General features: G+C 37.7%; 1 protein-coding gene across 1 annotated transcript in view; it reads left to right on the top strand.

Moving 5' to 3' along the window:
• eif3e (eukaryotic translation initiation factor 3 subunit E) overlaps positions 1 to 5,014 on the top strand; it is a 40,903-nt gene extending 35,889 nt beyond the window's left edge. Inside the window, exons 11-13 of the mRNA XM_003219444.4 lie at positions 2,959 to 3,061; positions 4,419 to 4,553; positions 4,846 to 5,014. Coding sequence (XP_003219492.1) covers positions 2,959 to 3,061; positions 4,419 to 4,553; positions 4,846 to 4,884 — 277 coding nt within the window. The 3' untranslated portion in view covers positions 4,885 to 5,014. The remainder of the gene's footprint in view (positions 1 to 2,958; positions 3,062 to 4,418; positions 4,554 to 4,845) is intronic.
• Positions 5,015 to 22,697: the final 17,683 nt, after the last annotated feature.

Here is a 22,697-nt window from a genome sequence, read left to right on the forward strand (position 1 = left end):
GCTTCAGTGGAGACACCTTTCCCCTTGATAACTGTTCCAGGAGTTAATTTCCCTTCCTAAATAAAGGTGGATGTTTCTGCCTTCCTGTTGTCTCACCGCCATTCTTAACTATAGGCTTAATGTAAGTCTGTAACTCGTGGGCTGCAGTGGTTCTCAACCTGTGGGTCCCCAGGTGTTTTGGCTAACAACTCCCAGAAATCCCAGCCAGTTTACCAGCTGTTAGGATTTCTGAGAGTTGAAGGCCAAAACTCCTGGGGACCCACAGGTTGAGAACCACTGGCCTAAAGAGTCCATCAGTTAATTTCAACCAATTTACAGGACATACTTGGCATTTTGAATTACGTCTAGAAAGACTATTATTGGTGGAACTGCTGTAATGAGGAAGTTGTGTGCTCCCTTGAACCGGCTATTTTAATTTGTCTGATTTGTCATTTTTATCCCTAATGATGCCACTGAAAGTAATCATTAGTAACTGTGCTAGTGAAGTAAACAAATTCCTTTTAGTTCATATGTTGCTGTGTAAAGAAACTATTATATTTTCCTATATAAATCTTCCCAAAATAACTTTGTGAGTTCTGTGGTACTGTGGTGTCTTTGTGAAAGGAATGAGAAACAGATGTGGATTGATTGTACAAAGAATTGATTAATTGGAAAGAACTGGAAGACTGATGATAAATCCATTTTGGCTGTGCTGATAAGAATCTGTCTTTGATAAGAGACAGTAGGATAAAGTTTGTTGGTGCATTTCTGATTCTAGACTATCAGAACCAAGCTAATCTTTCCCATATCCAACCTGTAATCCATGGATTTGAACCCAATTGCTAGTCCAAATGTAGTGGAGACCCACAGAATTAATGGAATCTATTTGAAAGTCAACTTAAGTTTGTTCAGCAGTTATATTTTAGTTGGAATTGGTAACTAATTTGTAGCGATCCATGTTAGCTGTTTAGTGGGAGTACAATGTCTCAGGACACCTGGGGACCGTAAAGTCACCACTTCCTGATAGGACTACTACAACAGGGCCCCATGATTGTGGCCCATATTTTCAAAGAGCACAAATTCACAGATTTCAGAAAGAAAATCAACATCCAGCCTCTATTTAGTTTCATCAAAATCATTCTGAGCCTGTAATATATCTATTGCCAGCTAATAATAATCTTCAATTTCATGGTTCTTTATTGCCATGTGTAGTGAATTGTGTTCATTAACCTGCAGTACCCTCAAGTTAGCTTTAATAAATTACTGTGTATTTGAAATTATGCAGTTGAGAAAGTTAGTCTGAAACTTTAATAATTTGACTTATGTTATTTTAACACAAGGAGTCAGAAAGTAAAATAGCTAGGCTTAACATTAAAAGTAGGCAAAAATTGCATGGGGGAGTGATTAATATAGAAACTCTAATATTGCTCCTTGGCTAGGCTTCAGTTTCAAAGCACTGAGCATTACTAAAGCCTAGAAGCAAGGAGTAGAATAAAGTTTATATGAGTGAAAGAGAAAGAAATTCCATTTTTAAGAAAGCCATAGTGAATACCATTGGTGGAGTGATTGTTTCCATCAGTGGAGAGACTTTTGCTTCATTCCATAATCAAGAAAAATGAATATGTTTGGTCATAAAGTGGCATCCTTGAGAGAGTGATTCAATTGTTAAATACATGCATCAGACTCCTAGGTCCTGTGAACAGTTATGTCTAAAATCAAATTGCTTCTGACAGTCACATTGTTGGAATTAATTTGAAACTCTCTCCAGAATAGTCAAAAGACAAGAACATTTCAGCAAATTAAAATTAGCTCAGGTCAACCTTTTGTAAGTGCACTGCTCGTTAATGTTGTGGTAATGTGACCAAATCTAATTTCTTCTTTTTTGTAGAATATATATAACAAGCTGCATTAGTCTTTTGTTTCATAAAGTTTAATTATTGTGATTGGTGTAATGTCTGACTCATTTTAAAGGGTGTTCATAAAATGGTCCATGATTTCATTGGTTTCTAGATGGTTGCATTATTAAAGTCCCTTTACATAAATCTCAGATGCAGTGAAAAATCTTGAGTTAGAGAAAAACATAAGGCTCCCCCCCCCCCCCCACACACACACACCTTAATTCCCTCTTTTTTTCTAAGTGAACTAAAATGGATTGGAACAGGACATTTTCAGGCAGTTTTTTTTTTTTTCGTAAGGACAAGGCAAATTGAAAGGAAATGTTGTGTTACTAATAGTGAAGTAGGATAAGCAGTTGGGGAATATAATAGAAAGTGTAATAAGATAATACCAAGAAATCAACTTATTGGAAGTGTGGAGCTGGAAGAGAGTTTTATAGATACCTTGAACCAAATAAATTTGTCCCAGAATAAACATAGCCTCAACTATCACTTTGGACAGATTGTGACACATAAGACAAGACTTGATGCTAGCTAATGAAGACAGTAGGAAAAATGAGACTGGTTTGATGGCGTAAAGGAAGCCATAGCCCCAAGTTATCAGGTCCTAAGTTAGCATACATAATCTTGGGATGCCGTACAATCAGGTTGTTTTGATAGCCAGCTGTTAAGCACATGAATCCATTATAGGCCTTAAAAGAATTTCAGTTAAAAGTGTACAAATGGTAATTACAGGTAATACTGTCTCATAATTGTGCAACTGGCCATGCCTTCTCCCTCATATTAAATTTAATATTATCCTGCTTTTTGATGTAAATCTTCTGATGCAAAAGAGTGGTATAAAGTATCGTTGTTTTCTCATGTTTCCTTCTTCCTAGTTGTTTCCAGCTATCAAAGCTGGCTCTATTATCTTGCAAATAGTTTTAAAATAAAATAAACACAAGGTATTTGAAACAAAATTAGTGACCATGTTACAACTGTAAGTTCAGTTATTTGGTTGTTATCTAATGAACCATAACTTTTGTTGAGTAAAAACAACACAGTTTAAGCCATACAACCTATTAACTTATTTTCCCTCTCTTAGTATGTTGGCAGACAAGTTGAACATGACTCCTGAAGAAGCTGAGCGATGGATTGTGAATTTAATCAGGAATGCAAGGCTGGATGCCAAGATAGATTCAAAATTGGTGAGTTTACATTCTCTTTTTTAGCATAATCTGATTTCTAGTCATTACTAACTGCAGAAAACTGAGTTACTGACTCTTGTAGGACCTTTTAAAATACAAAGAACAACTCCTCTTGCGTACTCAGATGACTTACAGCACATTTTATGAAGTGGTGCATAGTGTCAAAGACTACATGGGACATACGGCTTTAGTTTCTTTTTTAAATATTTATAAAATTTGGGTGGAGGTCTAAATTTTTGGAAACTTTGAAGCCATAGAGAAGGAAGTGTTTTGTTCAGGAATTTATTTTGAGGGAAATAATGGAAAAATGTGATAGTGGTAGTTTTTACACGTTGCAGATTATTTTGTTACTTTAGCAACATAAACTGAATATGAGGGGTTGGGGTAGAAAAGACACAATTGTATAATTTTGTTTGGCATAAATTATATTTATTATATTAAAGAGTAATTCAGTCATATAGACATTAGTTGCAAACAAAAATTGCTTTTAAATAAATATTCAAAGTAAATGATGCTTAATAATCCATGCAGTAAGCAGGAGGAAAGCAGAATTCATTGGTTGCCGACTATCTTGAGAGACTTGAATGTGAATGTTGTTCTTTAAGTCTGTGGTAGGGCAGAATCCTATTAAAAGTTAGCACCTGTAATTTTGAATAATTAAGGCTCAAAGTGTGTTGATTGGAATGTTGCTGGACTTGATGTACTTTACTACCATATATCAGAACTAACAGGAGTTGAAGTAGTTGTAGGAGTTGGAGCGGAGGATTGCTGATTCTAAGTTGGTAGAAGTTGGTAAAATCAATAGTGTAAAACAAAGTGTACAGAGTACTTCAGTATTTTCCCAGTAGCACCTCCTCTCTAACAAATCACTAAAATTAAGATTTCCATAGTTTTGAAATAGAAGGTCAGTGAAAAACTTCTCAACTGAAAATGTTCTGATTTCTATGTACTATTTTCAGCGAGATTACCAATTGTGCCTCTTTTAGTCAAGCGGACTCTTAATTTGAGGTTAATTACATTGCATTTTAGAATTTTGTGGAAGTGAAAAAAAAAAACAGATAAGTGTTAGAAAGTTATGTATATTCTGTCCTTTCCATGTATAGAATTTATGAGAGTATGGAAAACAGATTTTTTTAAAAAAAATTAAGTTGTAGGCAACCCTGTTCAGCATTGACACACAGATGGAGAGAATAACATCACTATTGATTTATGTATAATTGTAAACCTTTCCTCATATAAAGAAGTAAAAAATATCCTGTAAGGTCTGTTTAGTGACAATGAGCATAAAATTAATGCATTAACCAGTCTTGATTGCAAACAGCGTACAACTTATCTTTGTTTTTCTTTTTCTTTTTAGGGTCATGTAGTTATGGGAAACAATGCAGTTTCACCTTATCAACAAGTGATTGAAAAGACCAAAAGCTTATCTTTCCGGAGCCAGATGTTGGCTATGAATATAGAGAAAAAACTTAACATAGGCAGTCGGGCTGAGGTAATCACAAATGCTGTATTTTGTCAATGCAAGTAGATTTCTCTAATATAGCCATACTATATCTTAATTCTGTCATTTATCTGGTTTATTAATCATCTTTAGGGGTGGAATATACTGCAAGAAAATATATCGAGAGTTAGATGTTTCTGTTTTTTGTAAGCAAATCCACCTGCACATAATACTTTAGAAAGCTAGATGCAAACAAAATTTCAAATGGTATCCACTTTCAGGTTTTGTCATTTTGGAATCCACAATATTCATATTCTGACTTTCATGTTTGCTTTTATTCAAGGCACCAAACTGGGCTACTCAAGACTCTGGTTTCTATTGAGTTACTTCAAGGGAAGAAAGACAGCTTCCATTTGATAAGGACTTCAATTATGTACTATGTTGAAGAGGTGGAAATTATGTGAACTTTGCAGCACATGATGATTTGAATAAAATTGGCTACTTTTAATTCACTTGTTGTCTATCTTTAATTGAATGTACAGAAACCTTTTGCCTAAGGCAGCAGAACTAGCTGTTTCTTTAAAGGTTTCAACATTTTAAAGTTCCTCATAAAATCGCAAGTGCTACTTATTTATTTATTTATTTCATGTCAAAAGCATTGCATAATAAAAAAGCAAGTGCTACTAATAAAGCCCTTTAATTTTTATATCTTCACAGGATCTAATTCCTGAAAAAATGTTAATTTACAATATATGAACACTTGTGCTACTTTTCATAAAATAAAATATTCTTTTATTTAGACCTATTTTATTAAAGATTGCCATCACCTTGCTTTTTTTTCTCAGAGAGAAACCAAGACAACATGCAAATGCACTATAACTGTGTCAGAAATGTTTCGCTATGACAAATAGAAAAGCAATCAGTATCAAATGTATTGCCATTACACAGATATTAAGATAGAAGAATGACAAAATACTGGATTTTATAGTGCAAAAAATAAGACAGAATCAAAGAATTGCAATGAGTGAAGCATTGTTCAAGGAAGTATACATAACGTTTAAAATATAATTACTTCAAATATATTTCCTTATAAAGTGTAAAAGGAAAAGACAAAGGTATCTCTGTCATAGCTAATTTACATATGATAAATTGCAGCGTTTGTTTTCTTTTTCTCCTTACATTTATTTGTTCCCCGACTTTTCTCTTCACAAAGGAAACTCAAAGTGGCTTACATTAAAAACATTTCAATACAATTTGAAACAAAACTTCCATTCTTTCCCCTTTCGGTACATTACTTTACATTTTGTTTCGAATACCCCACCCTAATTTTCCCTTCCCTGTTCTCCTCATGTTTAGTTCCAGTATTACCCAACCCTTCCTCACTGTAATCCTCACCAATTTACCTTGTTTTTATAATGCATTGTATGTTTGTTACTTCACCTTTCCTTTAATAAAATATTTAAAAAATAAAAAATATACAATTTGAAATCCAAAAATATACAAACATTCAAATGGAATTAAACATCATTATCTCCAATAAGATTTAACGTGGAGTGAAAGTACCATTTTATACCATTACAACAGAAAAAACATAATAAGTAAAAGTCTTAACATTTGGTATGAAAAAATGGCTAAGTCAGCATTCTGACACATCTTTTCTTGGAAAGCTTGAATAGTACGATATTGCTCATAATCTTATGTGCTATATCTGGGCTCCAAATTAGGAATGGGTAGTGTTGGAAGCAATGGATAGAGACAGCACTCTCAGACAAACCACTTTTTAGATTTTTAAAACGTTTCATTGGGAAGATGATCCACAGTGAATCAAGTGAATCTCTGAGGGTGGCTGTGGTTTTTGCGAATTGGATTCTGGTCTGTTCAGCCTGCCCACCTCAGAGCTAAAGCAGCTGAGATTGTGCAATGGCACATCACACCTTGGTAGTAGTCGACAAAAGTGCTATTGTGTAATTTTAAAACACATTTTTGAAATAGAGATTAAAATGGAATGTGGCTTGTAAACATAGAAATTGCCAACATATTTTCTGTATCAAAAAGCTGACCGAACCACACACAAAAAGGCATAAATACAAGTTTGAATTGTTCCATTTTAATGAAGGATGTATAGCCAGTTTAGTTTTTGGTCCTCTGTCAGGTGCAAACTGACAATTGGAGGACTGCCATTCCTTCTTCCCAATCTTCAAAAGTGGATGGAGTGTTGGCTGGTGTTTGTGTCTGTGAAGTCTGAGATTTCAGAGGCAGCCTTTTGTGTGGTGCACAAACAGCTGCCTTATGCAAAACATACTGATTAATTTATCCTGCAATAACGGATCATGAAAATACATTATGCATTTTATTGTGCCTTTCTATTTTGCCACAGCCCTTTAAATGCTAAATTTATCTAGATTAATGGCAGGATGGAGAAGGCCCTATCAAATGCTCAATAAAAAACACCGATGTGCAGTACTTATATCTAACAGATGCTTCTGATCTTTCTAGCTCTCAGATGATGCTTTCTTTGTTTTAGTAAACTGCTTTAATAATGAATGCAGTAAAGTCTGAGGAGGAGTTTTGTTTATAGCCAGTAAGAGCTTGGCTTGAAAACATAATTTTAATTACTGATTAAAGTTGAGATCAGGTATCCCCTTCCCATTGTATTCTGTAGAAAATGTGATCCAAGTATTTATGTGTTTGATGTTTATTCTTAGGCATACAGGTGTCCTGAGACTGCAACAGCCAAGCATTTTGGCCAGGGTTGAGCTGTCAAATTTTCTAAAGTATATTCTTTGGTTCTTGTGCCTTGCTATCCTTACTTTTATAGGATTTGCACAGAAAAAAATCCCACTGTAGATTGCGACTTTATACTTTAAGGACAATCAAAATGATAGTGAAATGCACCAATTGCCTTGGAAAACCATGAATTCCCTTTCCGTTCATAAGCATTCATAATTAATGTTAACTTTTTGTTGTTTACTAAAATAAAATTGCCATGGGTGAGGATTCATTTATAGCCAGCAGATGCAGCTTTATTTGATCAGGTAAAAAATGGAAAGTGGAAGGACACTATTGGATGCATTTCTGTTATTCATAGCAGAGTTAATACAGCATAGTGTAGTCTTAATTTTCCAGTGCAATAATGCATATATTTGATGTTACACTATTATATTTTTATGGGAAGTGGTGATAGGACTCAATGCAGTTGACAACATATTTAAAACACTGTTGCACTACCTATTTTCTTTCCATAAAACTCACATTTTTGTAATGTGAGGGCATGTTGTTTCAAATGTAAATATTAACAAAAGCACTGATTCTGTAAAATGTTTCTCAGTGGGGGGAAAATCTACTAATTAATATTTGCACATATGGTTGGTTCTGAATTCATATCCATGGATTCTGCAACTATACATTTTACATGATCTAGATTCTGTGATTTTAATTGATGTTTTAATGTTATGTTTTGAATTGTTGTTTTTAATGCTTCTATTTATTTACTTCTATTTATTTATTTTTATATGCGGCATCAAATTGTTGCCTTTAGAAGTCCCCTGAGTTCCTTCGGGGTTGAGAAGGGTGGGATATAAACGTGGCAAATCTAATAAATAAATAAATAAATACATGGCTTGAAAATATTCTAAAGAAAAATTACAAACTATCCAAATTTATGTAAAAAAAAATAGCTGCTTCCTATTGAAATTATGTTTTGAAATTGAAATCCATGTTAATACTGTGATCTTGCCTTATCTTCAAAATAATACCTATTCGCCTGGATAATGATCTCAATGAAATGTACTTCTTAGTACACGTAGATAAGATTTTACTGAGAGAACATGAAGGAAACACAGCATAGCCAGAGATTTGGTTGTATGTCTGGCCCTTGTAATGGCAGATCTCCTTTAGACTATGATGAAAGGCAATGTCTACTCAGCAAATGATACCAACTTTTTAAAGCTAGAAGTCTTTTTAAGGGCAGAAGAGGCTGCTTGCCCCATGTAATGTCCCCTTTTATGAGAGCGGGGAAGTCAAAACAGCTGGAAAGGATATCCCCAACAAATTGAAATGTCGTCAGAGCAGTGATTAATATATTTGTCAGTCTTCAGCTCAGTGCAATGTCTGGTGCAAAAGAGAAACTGCCAGTAATCTTTTGTTAGAAGTGCATGATCTCACTACAAATGGATTCATGAATCTGTGGGGATGGGTTTTGTTCAGAACAAAGATAAGCAAGAAAAACAGTGCACAAGACACACTTTCTTTTCCAGTGGGGGCATCTGCATTAGTTTTAAGCTTCTGGGATGAGTTACACTTTTCAAAGACAGATGCTTGAGGAAAAGGTTTATTAGCTTATTCTCATGCAATGTTGCATAAGACCTGCTATATTGCATTACCCCAGGAATGTATTTAACTCATTACCTTTCCTCTATTAAGATTCAGATCCTGCTAGAATAATGCACCCTTGTACTTGTGTGTGTGATTCTATGTGCTAGTGTTTTTAGTCACTGCATTTCTTAATCCAGCCCAGGATCTGTTGATGGGCCTATACTGGAAGCCCCCTTCTGGCAATCAAAACATCCTGATTGCAAAAAAGGTCACAATTTTTGCAAGGAAAATGGAGTAGTGTGATGTTGCAAGACTTGTACCAATGTGTTATCTTCTCTTTTCTTGCCAAAATTGCTTTGAATACTCATGTAAGAGAGGCATGAATCGTATAGGAACCACCCTCTTGAGCCAAAAACAGATAATTGGAGTTCTATCGAAGTTTGTTTCCATGCTTGGCCTTCAGTATGATACATATGTAGATATGTAAGCATGTATCATGAGGGAGTGACAGACTAGTGTTGTGCAATAGGGACATCAACCCTAGAGTTCCTCAAAAGCATTGTAGGGGTTCCACGAAAAATCTTAAAAATCAAAATTTAAAATGGATTTTCAAATAAAGCCACATGACGCCAACTGTTAGATTGTCCCTAATGTGAAGCAAGGAGGAACACGGGATATCTCCAAACAACTACTAGCTGATGGAAGTTGTTTCATCACAGCCTGGCACCTCAGATTAGTGTGACTTCTCCAGGGAAAGTACATGGAAGTTCTGAGAAAGTTCCTTGCACACATGCTTTTGTAGCAACACCCAGAAGGTTCTTTGTCTTATAAAAACCAGTGTAACACCACTGTCTTCATTAGGTTCAGGGCAATATCATATTTGTGGTTATATTTAAAATATTTTCGCTTTAATTCCAAATCTACTATGTTAAACTAAACACTTAAGACATTAGGAGTAGATGAAAGAAGGAAGAACTTTGTCAGTTCAAAATCCTGAGTAAATACCAGATATAGAGTTCTATGGAAAAAATGTCTTCTGAAAAAGTTCGGGAGCTGCTGGTATGGCTGCAATGCAGGTTTGCCTGCCTCACTGGATACATTCACAAGAAAGTTTCACCATCTGTTAAGTTGAACTGTTAATACATGGTCTGAAAACTGTCCCATATTCTTATTCAGCAGATCAACCAACTTCTAATATCCTCAGACAGAAAAAGAAACTTATCAAAACTGAGCAGATGTGATTACAGCTGTCATTTGAAAGTACAGGACTCTGGCTGTTCCTTTCAGTTTCTTATGTGAAATAAGAACACTGTTCCCACCCTAAATATCTTGGTGACACCTTAGATCGAACACTAACATTTAGAAAACATTGTGCGAACACTGAGCACAAAATAGCTGCACATAATAACATCCTGCAGAAACGTACTAATAGTGCATGGGGTGCAGACCCAAAATTAAAAAGAGCATCGGCCCAGGCCTTGTCTTACTCAACTGCTGAGCATGCCTGCCCCTTCTGGCATAAATCTGCCCACACAAAGCAGGTGAATATAGCACTGAATGAGACATGTAGAATAATCACAGGATGTCTTAAACCTACACCTGTTGATAGACTCTATAAACTAGCTGGCATTGCCCCTTCCCCCCTACCCGCGATGTGCAACAGGAGGTTGCTGCCAATTACGAGAGAAATAAGGTTGAACACTGTGAAAGCCATTCACTGTATGGCTATTATCCTCCACCCAGTTGACTTAAATAAAGGAAAAGTTTCATGAGGACCACCTCTCCTCTTAATGTTCCTTTAGCAACAGCAAGAATATCCCTGTAGGCAGCAAAATCAAGCAATTCCAACTGGATCCCCCCACCCACCCACCCACGAGGGTTTTCCTCCAAGAATGGGCAACTTGGAAGTCCCTGAACAGATTTAGAAGTGGAGTTGGCAGATCAAAAAACAACCTGGCAAAATGGCACTACCCAGAAGAAATCCTCCACCTTGTGCAACTGTGGAATAGAACAAACAACTCAGCATCTGTATGCTAGCCCACGATGCCCTGCCTCATGCACAGAGGAAGAACTGTTTAAAGGGACCAGCTACATAAAGCCATAGGCTGCCAGTTTTGTCCACAACCAGATCAGTGATTCACTTCTTAGCAGAAGCTCTGCCGTTTCAAACCTGTGCTCAAGCGGATCACATGACCCCAAATACACATAAACATAAAAACAAGTCTCCAAGCAACTTAGCTGAAAAATCAATCTTAATCCAAAAGAATCTTGTTCGTTGTCTTCAATGTTAGTTGTCTTTTCCTGCTAGCCCTGCTATTTGTGTTTAAAACTTACATTTTATTTAAATATAAGAACATTAATATCTACTATACTTATATTTACAAAGCTTGGATGTAAAGCGTTCCAAGTGAGACATTGTTTTGGGAACTAATGAAAGAGCAAAAACATTGCTTAAAGAAAAAAGATTGCAGAACAGCTACTGATCTGAGTTTTTTGTATGCAATTAGTAACATATGTTCCTGCCATTTTGTGAGTCATTTGGGAGAATTTAGGGACTTTTGAGCTTTTAAGTGATTTTAAAGCAGGTTTCAGCAAATTATCCTGAAACAATTAAGAATGAAACATTAAAAAGAAATGTCTTAGTGATGTCTTAAAGAAATGTCTTAGTGATGTCTTAGCAATGAACAACATTGCTCATTATTTGACTAACAAACAATAAATTCTATTTCAAAAATAATTCTAATGCCATTCACTTTTGCAGTAACATTTCCAAATCGTAGTGTTTTTGATATTTTTATTGTTGTTCAGAACAGTTTATGAATCCATAAAGAACCCGCAGAATTGTGTGCCTCTCAGTGTTCCTTACCAAGGATGTATGGTTGACTGCCCGTAAGGGAAGAACCCAAGCAAGCATAGCAATTTTTGGTCAGTCATTCTGTGTTGAGTGGACAGCCATGGGACGGAGCCTTTTGGCAGCCTGACCTAGGACAACATCCAGTTTGGCACTCCAGACAATCCTGGTGACCGTTCTGTGTTCAGCGTTTCCTCCTCCGTTTCATAATACCCAAGAACAAGCCTGCCTTTTTTAAAAAAACTATCTTGTTAAACAGCTTATCTGCTAATTCTGTTAAGAAGGAGACATTTGTGTTACTTGGAGTCTGTGTGTGCCAATTCAGGACTGAAAAGTAGCACATCCTGCCAAGAAAACTGTTGCCTTCAGGCTTCTCCAATTTCTTTTTTTCAAAAGAAGTAACTCCTGTGCTCCTCACTAAAAGTATCAGGAGAGGTTACAAGAAAACTGCTAAGTCAAAAAATAGCTGTTCAAATGGTTCATCTAACACAAAATGAACTTTAATAACACATTTCAACATTTTCATAAGTGCTCAGAAAACAGGGAAAACAGCAGCATACATTCAAGGACATATCAGTCCTAAAGGAATGCCCCCACAATTGGAGTTATCTCTGAACAGATTCTAATAAAATATGAGGAGGGAGTCTGTCATGCATACCGAGCAAAATTTTGGAACATCTCTACTGATGTGCTAGCAGTCCTCTAGCCAGATATCTGACACATTTAAAATCCTATTTCATTCCAGATTATTTAAACTCAAAATGCCAGAATCATAAGATGGGATGCTATGTATGCTCAAACAACTGCATATAACCTACAGCCTAGCTTCTTTTTCAATTGACTTGAGTTTTCCTGATACCAAACACATTATTTCTTTCCACATGATGTTAAAAAGTCTCACAACACATATGCTAACACCATATTCATTATCTATTTGTCTACATGTTTTGGAAAATAGGTCTTCTGGCACAGTCATTGGAGCAAGTGATGGGAAAAAGTGCTGAGACAATCTCAAATCATGTGATATGGTCATCATTTGCTGACAATATCAAAATCCATAACTTCAAAGGAATTTGTAATAAAAGTAATGGACAGATGGCATTTGTGTACACCCATCTAAACTTAATCAAATTAATCAAAGGTTTTAAATCTTTGTTGAGGAGATCATGAAGACATTGAATCTGAATGGTTTTCATATCCAAGCATAAAAAAGATTTGTGAAAAAATTCTGGATTGATTCTCATGTATGGGTAATCAGACCATATAATATAGGAGTACTCTTTTATTATCCTCAATCTTAGATGGGGAAAATGGAAAACCGTCACATGGATCTCTAATTTCCATGTTACTAATTTTGCAAGATTAGGGAATGCTTTGTCTTTTTAAAAAACCTCCATAGTCTTTAACTTTAGTTTTAGCTTAACTGAAGCCCCTTCTACATCAAAAGGATCTTCAGAAAACCACTTGAGAATCTGGAAGGATTTCAAAATAATAATCCTACATAAGTATTTCTTGGTTGGTCTACTTTGTCTCAGAATTTGTCATAATTAAGCAATTACACAAATAACAATATAAACTTAATTACATAAATGGTCTTAATTATACAGTACATTGTATACCACTTTTGTGATTGTGTGATGGAGGCAGATCTACAATATTTTATTGTAAGCAACTGTTCAGATGTTTTCAAAAATAAAAAGATTTTTTAACTGTCTATGTATGCAAACCCAGTTATTCCATAACTCTTACAGATAGTCATCTAGCCACTTCTTAAGTATGTTTAACATACAAGTATCTCTTCAGCCAGTACTTGTTGCCACTATTCGGAAGTGTCTCTTAATGTTTAGCTACATTCTATTTCTCTGCAATTTTTATGCATTCATTCTGTCCTTTGGACTGATTACATTCATGGCACTAAAATACATTTTCCCTTGACACATTTTTACTAAATGTTATGAAGAATGTAAATAAATAATTAACATCCCTTTCGTGGGGTAAAAAGCTCAAATGCTGCAGGTAAGATTCAAGAAAAACTGGTGTTCTGTACTTCAAATGTTGTTGGAATTGATACTGGTTGGGATTGAGCTGTGCCTTTTTTGTGATTTTATTCATATGTAGAAATTTGGAGGACATATTTATACTGTTACCTGACCTGAGGTCAAAGCAGGATAAATACAGAAATGGCAAACACACACACACATGTATAAGTGAGTGGGTATGTACTGCAATGGAACTGAAGCTTTCTGAATTGTTACACTCCTTAAATTTCCTGATGGTATACTGTTCTGTGATTCCAAAACTACATTGGCAGGCTACCCAATGACTGTAGACGCCTTGTCAAAACACTTGTCAGGGACTTATCTAAGTATTGTTCATTATCCAAGATTCTCTCCAAACTCCCTTTGCTATTATCACTTGGCAGAAATTTTCATTGCACAGTCCAATGAAATATTGCGACAATACTGTTGCAAAACAGGTATTACCATGCAAAATGGACACATTTAACTCAACTGAAGAAAATCTCAGCAGTGGGTCAAGAGATGCTTCAAAGGTCATTTTGACCTCTGGGATTTTAGTTCACTTCTGGTTTTCTTTTGGAGGATGGGTGGGAGAGATGGTTTTGTGGACCTAAAATAGGTGTGTGCCTCCTTCTAGGCTCCTAGGACATGATTGACCAATTTTGGTGAAAGGAAGGGAAACATGCGGAGCCTAAAAATTGAAGCTGTGGCCTATCAAGGTTTAGGGGGGTTGGTGCAGCTCTATAGCACCTGTGCCTTCTTGCTTTGCAACAAGACAGAAAGTCATTTAATAAACTACAGTTGTTGTGTGGCCATGCAATATTGTGTTATCCTGCCTCTTACACTTGCAATTTATACTGTCAGGAAAGTAAGATTTCTTTCTTTGAGCATTGAGCTACACATTCAGAGTTGAGCTATTGGGCTATAATCAGAGTAGTTGGTAGCTTCTATGTCTTTGGGATGGTAAACCAGTTATGGGTTTCATTTGAACATTGGAGGAACTATCCAAGGTGCTTAAGCTGTTTTGGGAGTAATCTCACAATGTCATATAGATACAATTCTTCAGATAACCTGGAACTGAGGCAAATAGGAAGAGTGAACAAGATGTTTCAAGTAGCAGTGTCAGGGTGTCAAGAAAGGGCAACAAACTATTATTTAATGTATTGTTCTCATTTTAATTTTCCTGTTTGGGTTTTCTGCTTCAGATGCCAGCATACCTTCAGTAGCAGTAGCAGGACCAAATACTAAGGCACCTAAGGCAAAATGGTGGGGCAACATTTTCCATCACCCAAAGGCAGACTGTTGATATATCTTTTTTCTCTTCCAACACTTAACTGCCTTCTGAAGTTTTTTCTCTTCCAACACTTAACTGCCTTCTGAAGTAAACATCTCACTGTGTCTATTGCTAACACTTCTATATTTAATTATATATCCTATTTTGGGATGCAAGCCCGTTTACAAGAATTTAAATAGGTATGGCTTAAAAGTTGTTTCATGTCAAAATTAAAAATGTAGTCAAACCATTAAAAACCCTAAAGTTGTTGAAACCATAACCAAAAAGGAATAACAAAAGGTACAATGCACATAACACAACACACAAAAAGCCTTCTCCCTGAGCTGCCTACAAAAAGATGAGTAAAGAAGGCACCAAACTAACCTCACTAGGAAAAGAGTTCCACCACCTGGGATCAGCCAAAAAAAAAAATCTTCTCTGTTTCCATAAGATGTATCTGTGTGGGTTGTGGAATACAGAAAATGGATCTCAGGACATGAGCAGGCTTGTGCAGATTGGTATCACGCTTTAGATCAGTTGTTCCTAATTTTTGTTCCTCCAGATGTTTAGGACTTCATCTTCCACAATTCTTAACAGTTGGTAAACTGGCTGGGATTTCTGAGATATGAAGTCCAAAACAACTGGACGACCAAAAGTTGGGAACCACTGCATAAACATAATGGTAAGATCAGAGATCAGAGAAGCAAAATGTCTTGAGATGGTCTTGATGATAATAATAAATATTTTTAAAATATATATATAATAAAAGCATGCAATGGTTTATTAGCATACATTGCAGCTTTGATGTTTTTCCCTGTTCTTAATTTCCACACAGGTGGATAAAAGGTAGGTTGTTACTGATTTCCCATATTACATATTGAACTTTAGCACAACTTACGTACATTGAAATGAACCAAAACTCACAAAGACAAAGCCCAATCTTCACCATGTCAATTTCTAGAGAAACAAAGACTCGGCATTCCATTTCCAGCCCCATCAGCTTCTGTATTTGCGAGTATCTGTGCATCTGGAAGAGGTACTGTCTTGTCTGTTAATTAACATAATGCTGCAGGTCATTCAAATTAGCTTCTGGGTTCAAGACCTGTATTAGCTTTCTGGGATCTGGCAAGCGAAGATCTTAAATCAAAGCATTGTGGAGTTCAAATTCTTCATGCATCAAAAATGTTCACTGGCAACTGGCCTCACAGTGCTGTGATGAGGTTCGAATAGAAAAACAACACATGCACACCCCCATCCCTTGAATAAGGAAGAAAGCAGGGCTGGAAAATACACTCTTTTCTTTATATGTCCTGCTCTTTTCATAGATAGCTAAGAGCCTTCAGCATAGTAGTGCACCACAGTGTGCTTTCATTCAGGCTTCAGTCCATTTTCCTCTCTTCCAAAAGTAAACCAGGTTATTGGGAGAACATGTAGCTGTTTCCCGGATGTCTTGAGACCACCCTCTTTATCATACACCTTAACAAATGTCAGAATTGTCTTGGGTCTATCAAACCTTCTCATACAGTAATGGCTGAAGTCTACAATTTGCAGAGGTCCTGCTGTAGCACCCTCATACTCCATTGCCAGTTTAGGAGATGCAAATCATCATGCCATCTGGTTGTACATTTCTATCTCCTGGCCTGCTTTAGATGAATGAGGGCCTTATTGTAAAATTAGACATAATTGGGCATGGGCCAGGGTCCTTGAAAACTGGAAGAAATGAGAGACATGCATGGGAAGGGAACAGAAAAGTGGGTGCAGTTTTAAAGTTCCTGGCGACTGAGATGGGAGTTCTAACCTGTGGAAGCACCAAGTTGCTTCTGGTGTGAGAGAATTGGCCGTCTGCAAGGACATTGCCCAAGGGATGCCTGGATGTTTTTTGATGTTTTTACCATCCTTATGGGAGGCTTCTCTCATGTCCCCACGTGGAGCTGGAGCTGATAGAGGAAGCTCATCTGCACTCTCCCCGGGTTGGATTCGAACCTGGCAGCCTTCAGGTCAGCAACCCAACCTTCAAGTCACAAGGCTTTAACCCACTGTGCCACTGGAGGCTCCACAAATAACTAGTTGAATGTTAATATGAAAGACTTTTCAATGGTGAAGGAAATTTTCTCTACACCTGCACAGAGCATGCATTCACAAGACACTTAGGACTGGCTCAAGTTAAGCATCATTTATCAATTGTTCACCAAAGAGCAAATGAGCAGAAAAAGTATATTGTTTCCCCATAACCTCTTCTTGCTGGTTGCTGTCCACTCCTTGGGAATAAAGCCAGAAACTCCAATGTCCATAAAGATCCTGGGCCCAAATGCACAGAACATTCATTACAGTAACTCAGACTTTTCCCACCTGAGTATTAATAAAAACTGGCATTTGTGTAGCCAACTAGTATAACTAATCTGATGGCTGGGTAAAAGTGATTAATCCTATTCTAATTTTGTTTCTTTTTGAATTTTTATTTATACTTGACCTTTCTTCTGAGATAGAATCCAAGAAATCTTACAACAAGGCTGAAAGAAGATAAAGGGTATAAAAATCTTGATGCTAAAACATTAAAACACCATTAAACAAAGTAGTATATTAAAATGCCATTGGGTGTACTTTGATTAGCAATTGAGTTTTTCTTTTTAGTCTTAGTCAGAAGCCTGTCATTTGCAACTTTTCAACTGAATCTGTGGTTTTAACATGTGCAAAGTATACACTCTCCAAGTTGCCTCAATATCAGCTATGATATTAGGGAGGATAAACCCGCCCTCTCAGGCAGCAATTTTTGGGAGTCATAAAGGCACAACAAACTGTCACTTATAATTACTGTACTTTTAAAAAGTTACTGTGAAAGATGGAAAATGTGCCAGTGCTTGGCAAACTTACTTTTTTGGCTTACAGTCTCCTGAATTCCCCACCGGCCATGCTGGCTTAGTGCTTCCTACCTACAGCTGTAGTCCAAAACAAGCGGCCAACCAAAAATAATATTTTGATTCTTATCATTCTTCTAAAGAAGTAGACTGAAGTCTACAAAAGTTTATGTTACCAACTCCTTTCTCTTAAGTAGGTCTCTAACAAGAGTAGGTCTTAAGTAGGTCTCTAACAATAAGATCCCTTTGCGTATTGATATTCCAGACTAACAAGGCTATGTCTTTGAATTCTAACCAGCCAAAAGGTCATTTGTCTAAGCTCTGAGCAGTATCTTAAGACTCCTTCTGACTCCTATGCAAAAATAATTTGGCTGGCTCTGGTCTTATGCACCTCAACATGAACAAGCTGTGGCCATTTCTCTGTTTAAAGCTAGACGTGACCGGAGAAACACAAAATACGAGTCCACAAAATAACTTGAGTTGGCCCAGAGTGGCTGTATACAAAATGTATACAAATGTAACAGTTTTTTATACATCCTGAACAGGGTTATTAAAGATTCCAGTACGAGAGAAGTGTTGTGAAATTAAAACATAAGCTTTAAGTGAGATTTGTAACTCTGTGCTTCAACAATGGGAGCAGTGTTTGGCTGTGCAGGGGCGACCATTTGAACACCTTATCTAAAATTGTAATTTAAGATGGAATTTGTAACTGATTAAATCATTATGATAGCATTTATCCATCTATAGCTATGGGCTTTGCACCCACACTGTTGTCTAAAATCTTGGGGTTCACCTGGTGTGTCAAGCTCTGATTAATTCCAATGAAGACATGCAGGTCTGAGGGCAGAGTCAGAAATTGCTTTATTCTTCAGTTGGTCAAGGAAGGATGGCAGGCCTGACATGCCTCACATTCACAGACATGGACATTTTATAGACATTGATAAATAAGGGACATTGCTTTGAATGATATAAATTACGATCCGTAGTTTCATTAGTTCAAAGTACACTCATAGAATCATAGAATAGTAGTTGGAAGAGACCCCATGGGCCATCCAGTCCAACCCCCTGCTAAGAAGCAGGAAATCGCATTCAAAGCACCCCCGACAGATGGCCATCCAGCCTCTGCTTAAAAGCCTCCAAAGAAGGAGCCTCCACCACGGCCCGGGGGAGAGAGTTCCACTGTCGAACAGCCCTCACAGTGAGGAAGTTCTTCCTGATGTTCAGGTGGAATCTCCTTTCCAATGCTGTCATGTTTACAGCTTTTGATTGGTGTACAGTAGGGAATTTTGTTTTTGTATACGGATGGGATTCGGATGGTTTGGTGGATTCAGTAGCTGAATCCATGAAATCAAGCAGGTGCGGGGCAGGCAAAGCCTTAGCCGGTACAGATCACAGCAGCCATATCTTTTCGGCTAATGGGGGCTAACAGGGACCTATGGGGCTGAGCGGCATTCTACCTGAGGTGCGCCCTCTCCCCAAGGGGACTTGGGGCTGCTTACAATGGAAAGAACAATATACATAGTATCATCACACTTAATTCCTAAAAGTTAAAATCAAAACAAACAAATCAAAACAAATCACAACACATAAAGAAAAGAAATCCAAGAAGACATGTTAATTATAACTTGTGACGTAAGTATTAAGCATTCCTAGATCTTTTTTCACCCCTTTTGAGTTACTAAATATTACTGAAGTATTCTTAGGTCCCTCTGAGGGACCAGGAATTCCCAGGTATTACTTTGGACCCTCTGAAGGAACAGGTAGTACTGCAGTACTAGGTATTCCTAGCTATGACTTTGCTCCCTCTGAGACACAAGGTATTCCTGCAGTACAGTACTAGGTACTCCTGGATATGTCTTTCCTTCGTCTGAGGTACAAACTGGTACAAGGTATTCCTAGGTGCCAGTTTGGTCCCTTTGAGGCACAAAGTAATGCTGAAATACTATTTGTCCCTCTGTGTTGCACTAGAGCCCTGAAACACCTTTTCATCACAAACCACACTTTGTCTAGGTAATCCAGTAAGCAGAGTATATATAAAAATAAGCAAATTCAGAAAAGAGAATAAAAGTTCAAAAGTTTATTTCCAAGCTAGCCAAGAGTCCAAAATCCTTTCAAACATAGGCTCCAGAGCCAATCCACAAATATATCCATAAACAGGACAGCATGAATCCAAGGCAGGTAACCTATGCTACACATGAACTAGAAGCGAGAACAACTTAGAAACTTGAATACATGAATTTTGAGAACATAGGACCAAAAACTGAGAGCTGTTAACCTGAATACAACATTGCTTTCACAAAGGATTGTGCCAGCAGGAATCACTTAAAAAAGCCTCAATCCCTCCCATAACATCATTTCTCACACACCTGCTTTTCCTCTTCTTATCTCTTTATCAATTGAAATTAATGTTCAATTGTTTTAACTATAATTTGTTTTAAATACTATGTTGTTCAGCATCTAATGATTGCTAATTGTAAGGCCACCTTGAGAAGGATGGGATATAAATGCTTGAAATAAATAAATAATTATCTGGGAAAAGTGTGTCTGTCTTTGTTGCATGTCCTGCTTCTGCGATCAAGGTGATTAATTGCAATATTCACACTTGCCTCAAACAGACAAGAGTTCTTTCTCCCACCCTGGATCTTCCACCGATATATAAACCCCACTTGCCTAGTTTCCAACAGATCCCACAACCTCTGAGGATGCCTGCCATAGATGTGGCCGAAACGTCAGGAGAGAACGCTTCTGGAACATGGCCATACACCCTGGAAAGGGGGGCGTGACTTATAGGGTTGGGTGTGGCTCCTGCTTAAGAGGGCGGGGCCGAGCCTCTCCCCTAGTCCAAGATGCAGGGCTGCGAGGTGAGGTGGGCGGGGCCACAAATGGGCGGCCAGGACTGAGATGGGTGGAGTTACGAGCTCTGAGGCAGGGCTGAGCTTCTATCCCTGTCCTGCGGCGCCTGCCAGGACACAGGGGGCAGGGCTAGAGGAGCAGGCAGGGCCTCTTCTCAAGTGCCTGATGGGGCTGAACCTTTATACCCCACCCCCGTGTTCTAACAAGCACCTAAGGGGAGGTATACAGAGGCTCTTGGAAATAGGCCTCACCCCTACCCCTAGCTCCATCCTTTAGTCCTAAAAGGCTTCTCAGGAAAGGTATAGAGGCTCAGCCCTGTCTCGGGCTCTAGCTCCACCCTCTGTGTCCCAACAAGCGCCTCAGGAGAGGTATAGATTCTCAGCCCTGTCTTGGGCTCTTGGGAAGAAGCCATGCCCCTCCCTTGGCCCCGCCCCTGTGTCCTAATAGGTGCCATCACCACACCCTGGATCGCTGCAGCGCCAACCAGGGGGCGGTAGCGCCCACTTTGGGAATTTTTTTTTCGTGTCAGGAGCAACCTGAGTTGCTTCTGGAGTGAGAGAATTGGCCGTCTGCAAGGACGTTGCCCAGCGGACGCCCAGATGTTTTGATGTTTTACCATCCTTGTGGGAGGCTTCTCTCATGTCCCCGCACGGAGCTGGAGCTGATAGAGGGAGCTCATCCGCACTCTCCCCGGGTGGGATTCAAACCTGGCGGCTTTCAGGTCAGCAACCCAACCTTCAAGTCACGAGGCTTTTATCCCCTAGGCCATAGGAGGCTTCTTTGGGAATCACTGCATTACATAAAATACAAGTTACATAAATATAAATGGCATCAAAATAATCACATATCATGATCATTAAAATTGAAATCTCTACGCTGGTAGGCTGTTAGGAATTGTGGGAGTTGAAGTACGAAACATCTGGAGGGCCCAAGTTTGCCCATGGCTCTCTAGACCAGGGGTCCTCAAACTTTTTAAGTGGAGGGCAGGTTCATGGTCCCTCAGGGGCCAAATTATCATTTGAAGAAAAAAATGAGCAAATTCCTATGCTCACTGCACATGTCTTATTTGTAGTGCAACCCCTCCCCCCCCAGCAACAATTACTTATTTATTTATTAATTACATTTCTACCCCACCCTCTCTCACCCCGAAGGGGACTCAGAGCGGCTTACAAGTTGTATGTACATACAATATATTATATTATTAGCATAGCACAATATTAGAATTATATATTACTATATTGCACTATACCACTATACCATAATATTATTAGTAATATTACATTTAATATATAATATATAATTAATATTATTATATTATACAATATTATTATATTGTATTATTATTATTAGCCGCCCTGACACAATATTTAAAAATAAAAATAATTTTAACCAACATACTGGAAACTTATCAGGATTTCAGTGGGAAGTGTGGGCCTGCTTCTGGCCAATGAGATAATCAAGTAGGATTGTTGTTGTGCCTTCAAGTCATTTCAGGCTTTGGGCAAGCCTAAGTCTAAAACTGAGGGCGGGGGGGGGGGGGAGTCAAATGGCTTTGGAGGGCCACATCCGGCCCCCGGGCCTTAGTTTGGGGACTCCTGCTCTAGACACTCCTAGGGATTGCTTTGCCCTCTCTACCGTGTTTCCCCGAAAATAAGACAGTGTCTTATATTATTTTTTGCTCCCAAAGATATGCTAGGTGTTATTTTTAGGGGATGTCTTATTTTTCCATGAAGAATTCACATTTATTGTTGAACATAAAAATGAACATTTATTATATACTGTACAGTAGTTGTCATCACAAACCAACATAACCAAACCAGACAAACTATGACTCCTGTCAAGAATTTCTTGTTACTACTGTATAAATATAAATAATATAACATTTTAATATATTATTACCATTCTTTCCAAGTACAACTGGTATGTACATTTACCGATCCTGCAAGTCCTGGTGTTTTGTTTGGCGGGCGCCGGGCATCCTTCCAAACAAAAACTTTGCTAGGTCTTACTTTCGGGGGAGGCCTTATATTT

This window comes from Anolis carolinensis, chromosome 4, assembly GCF_035594765.1.
Source record: "Anolis carolinensis isolate JA03-04 chromosome 4, rAnoCar3.1.pri, whole genome shotgun sequence".
Taxonomy (NCBI): domain Eukaryota; kingdom Metazoa; phylum Chordata; class Lepidosauria; order Squamata; family Dactyloidae; genus Anolis; species Anolis carolinensis.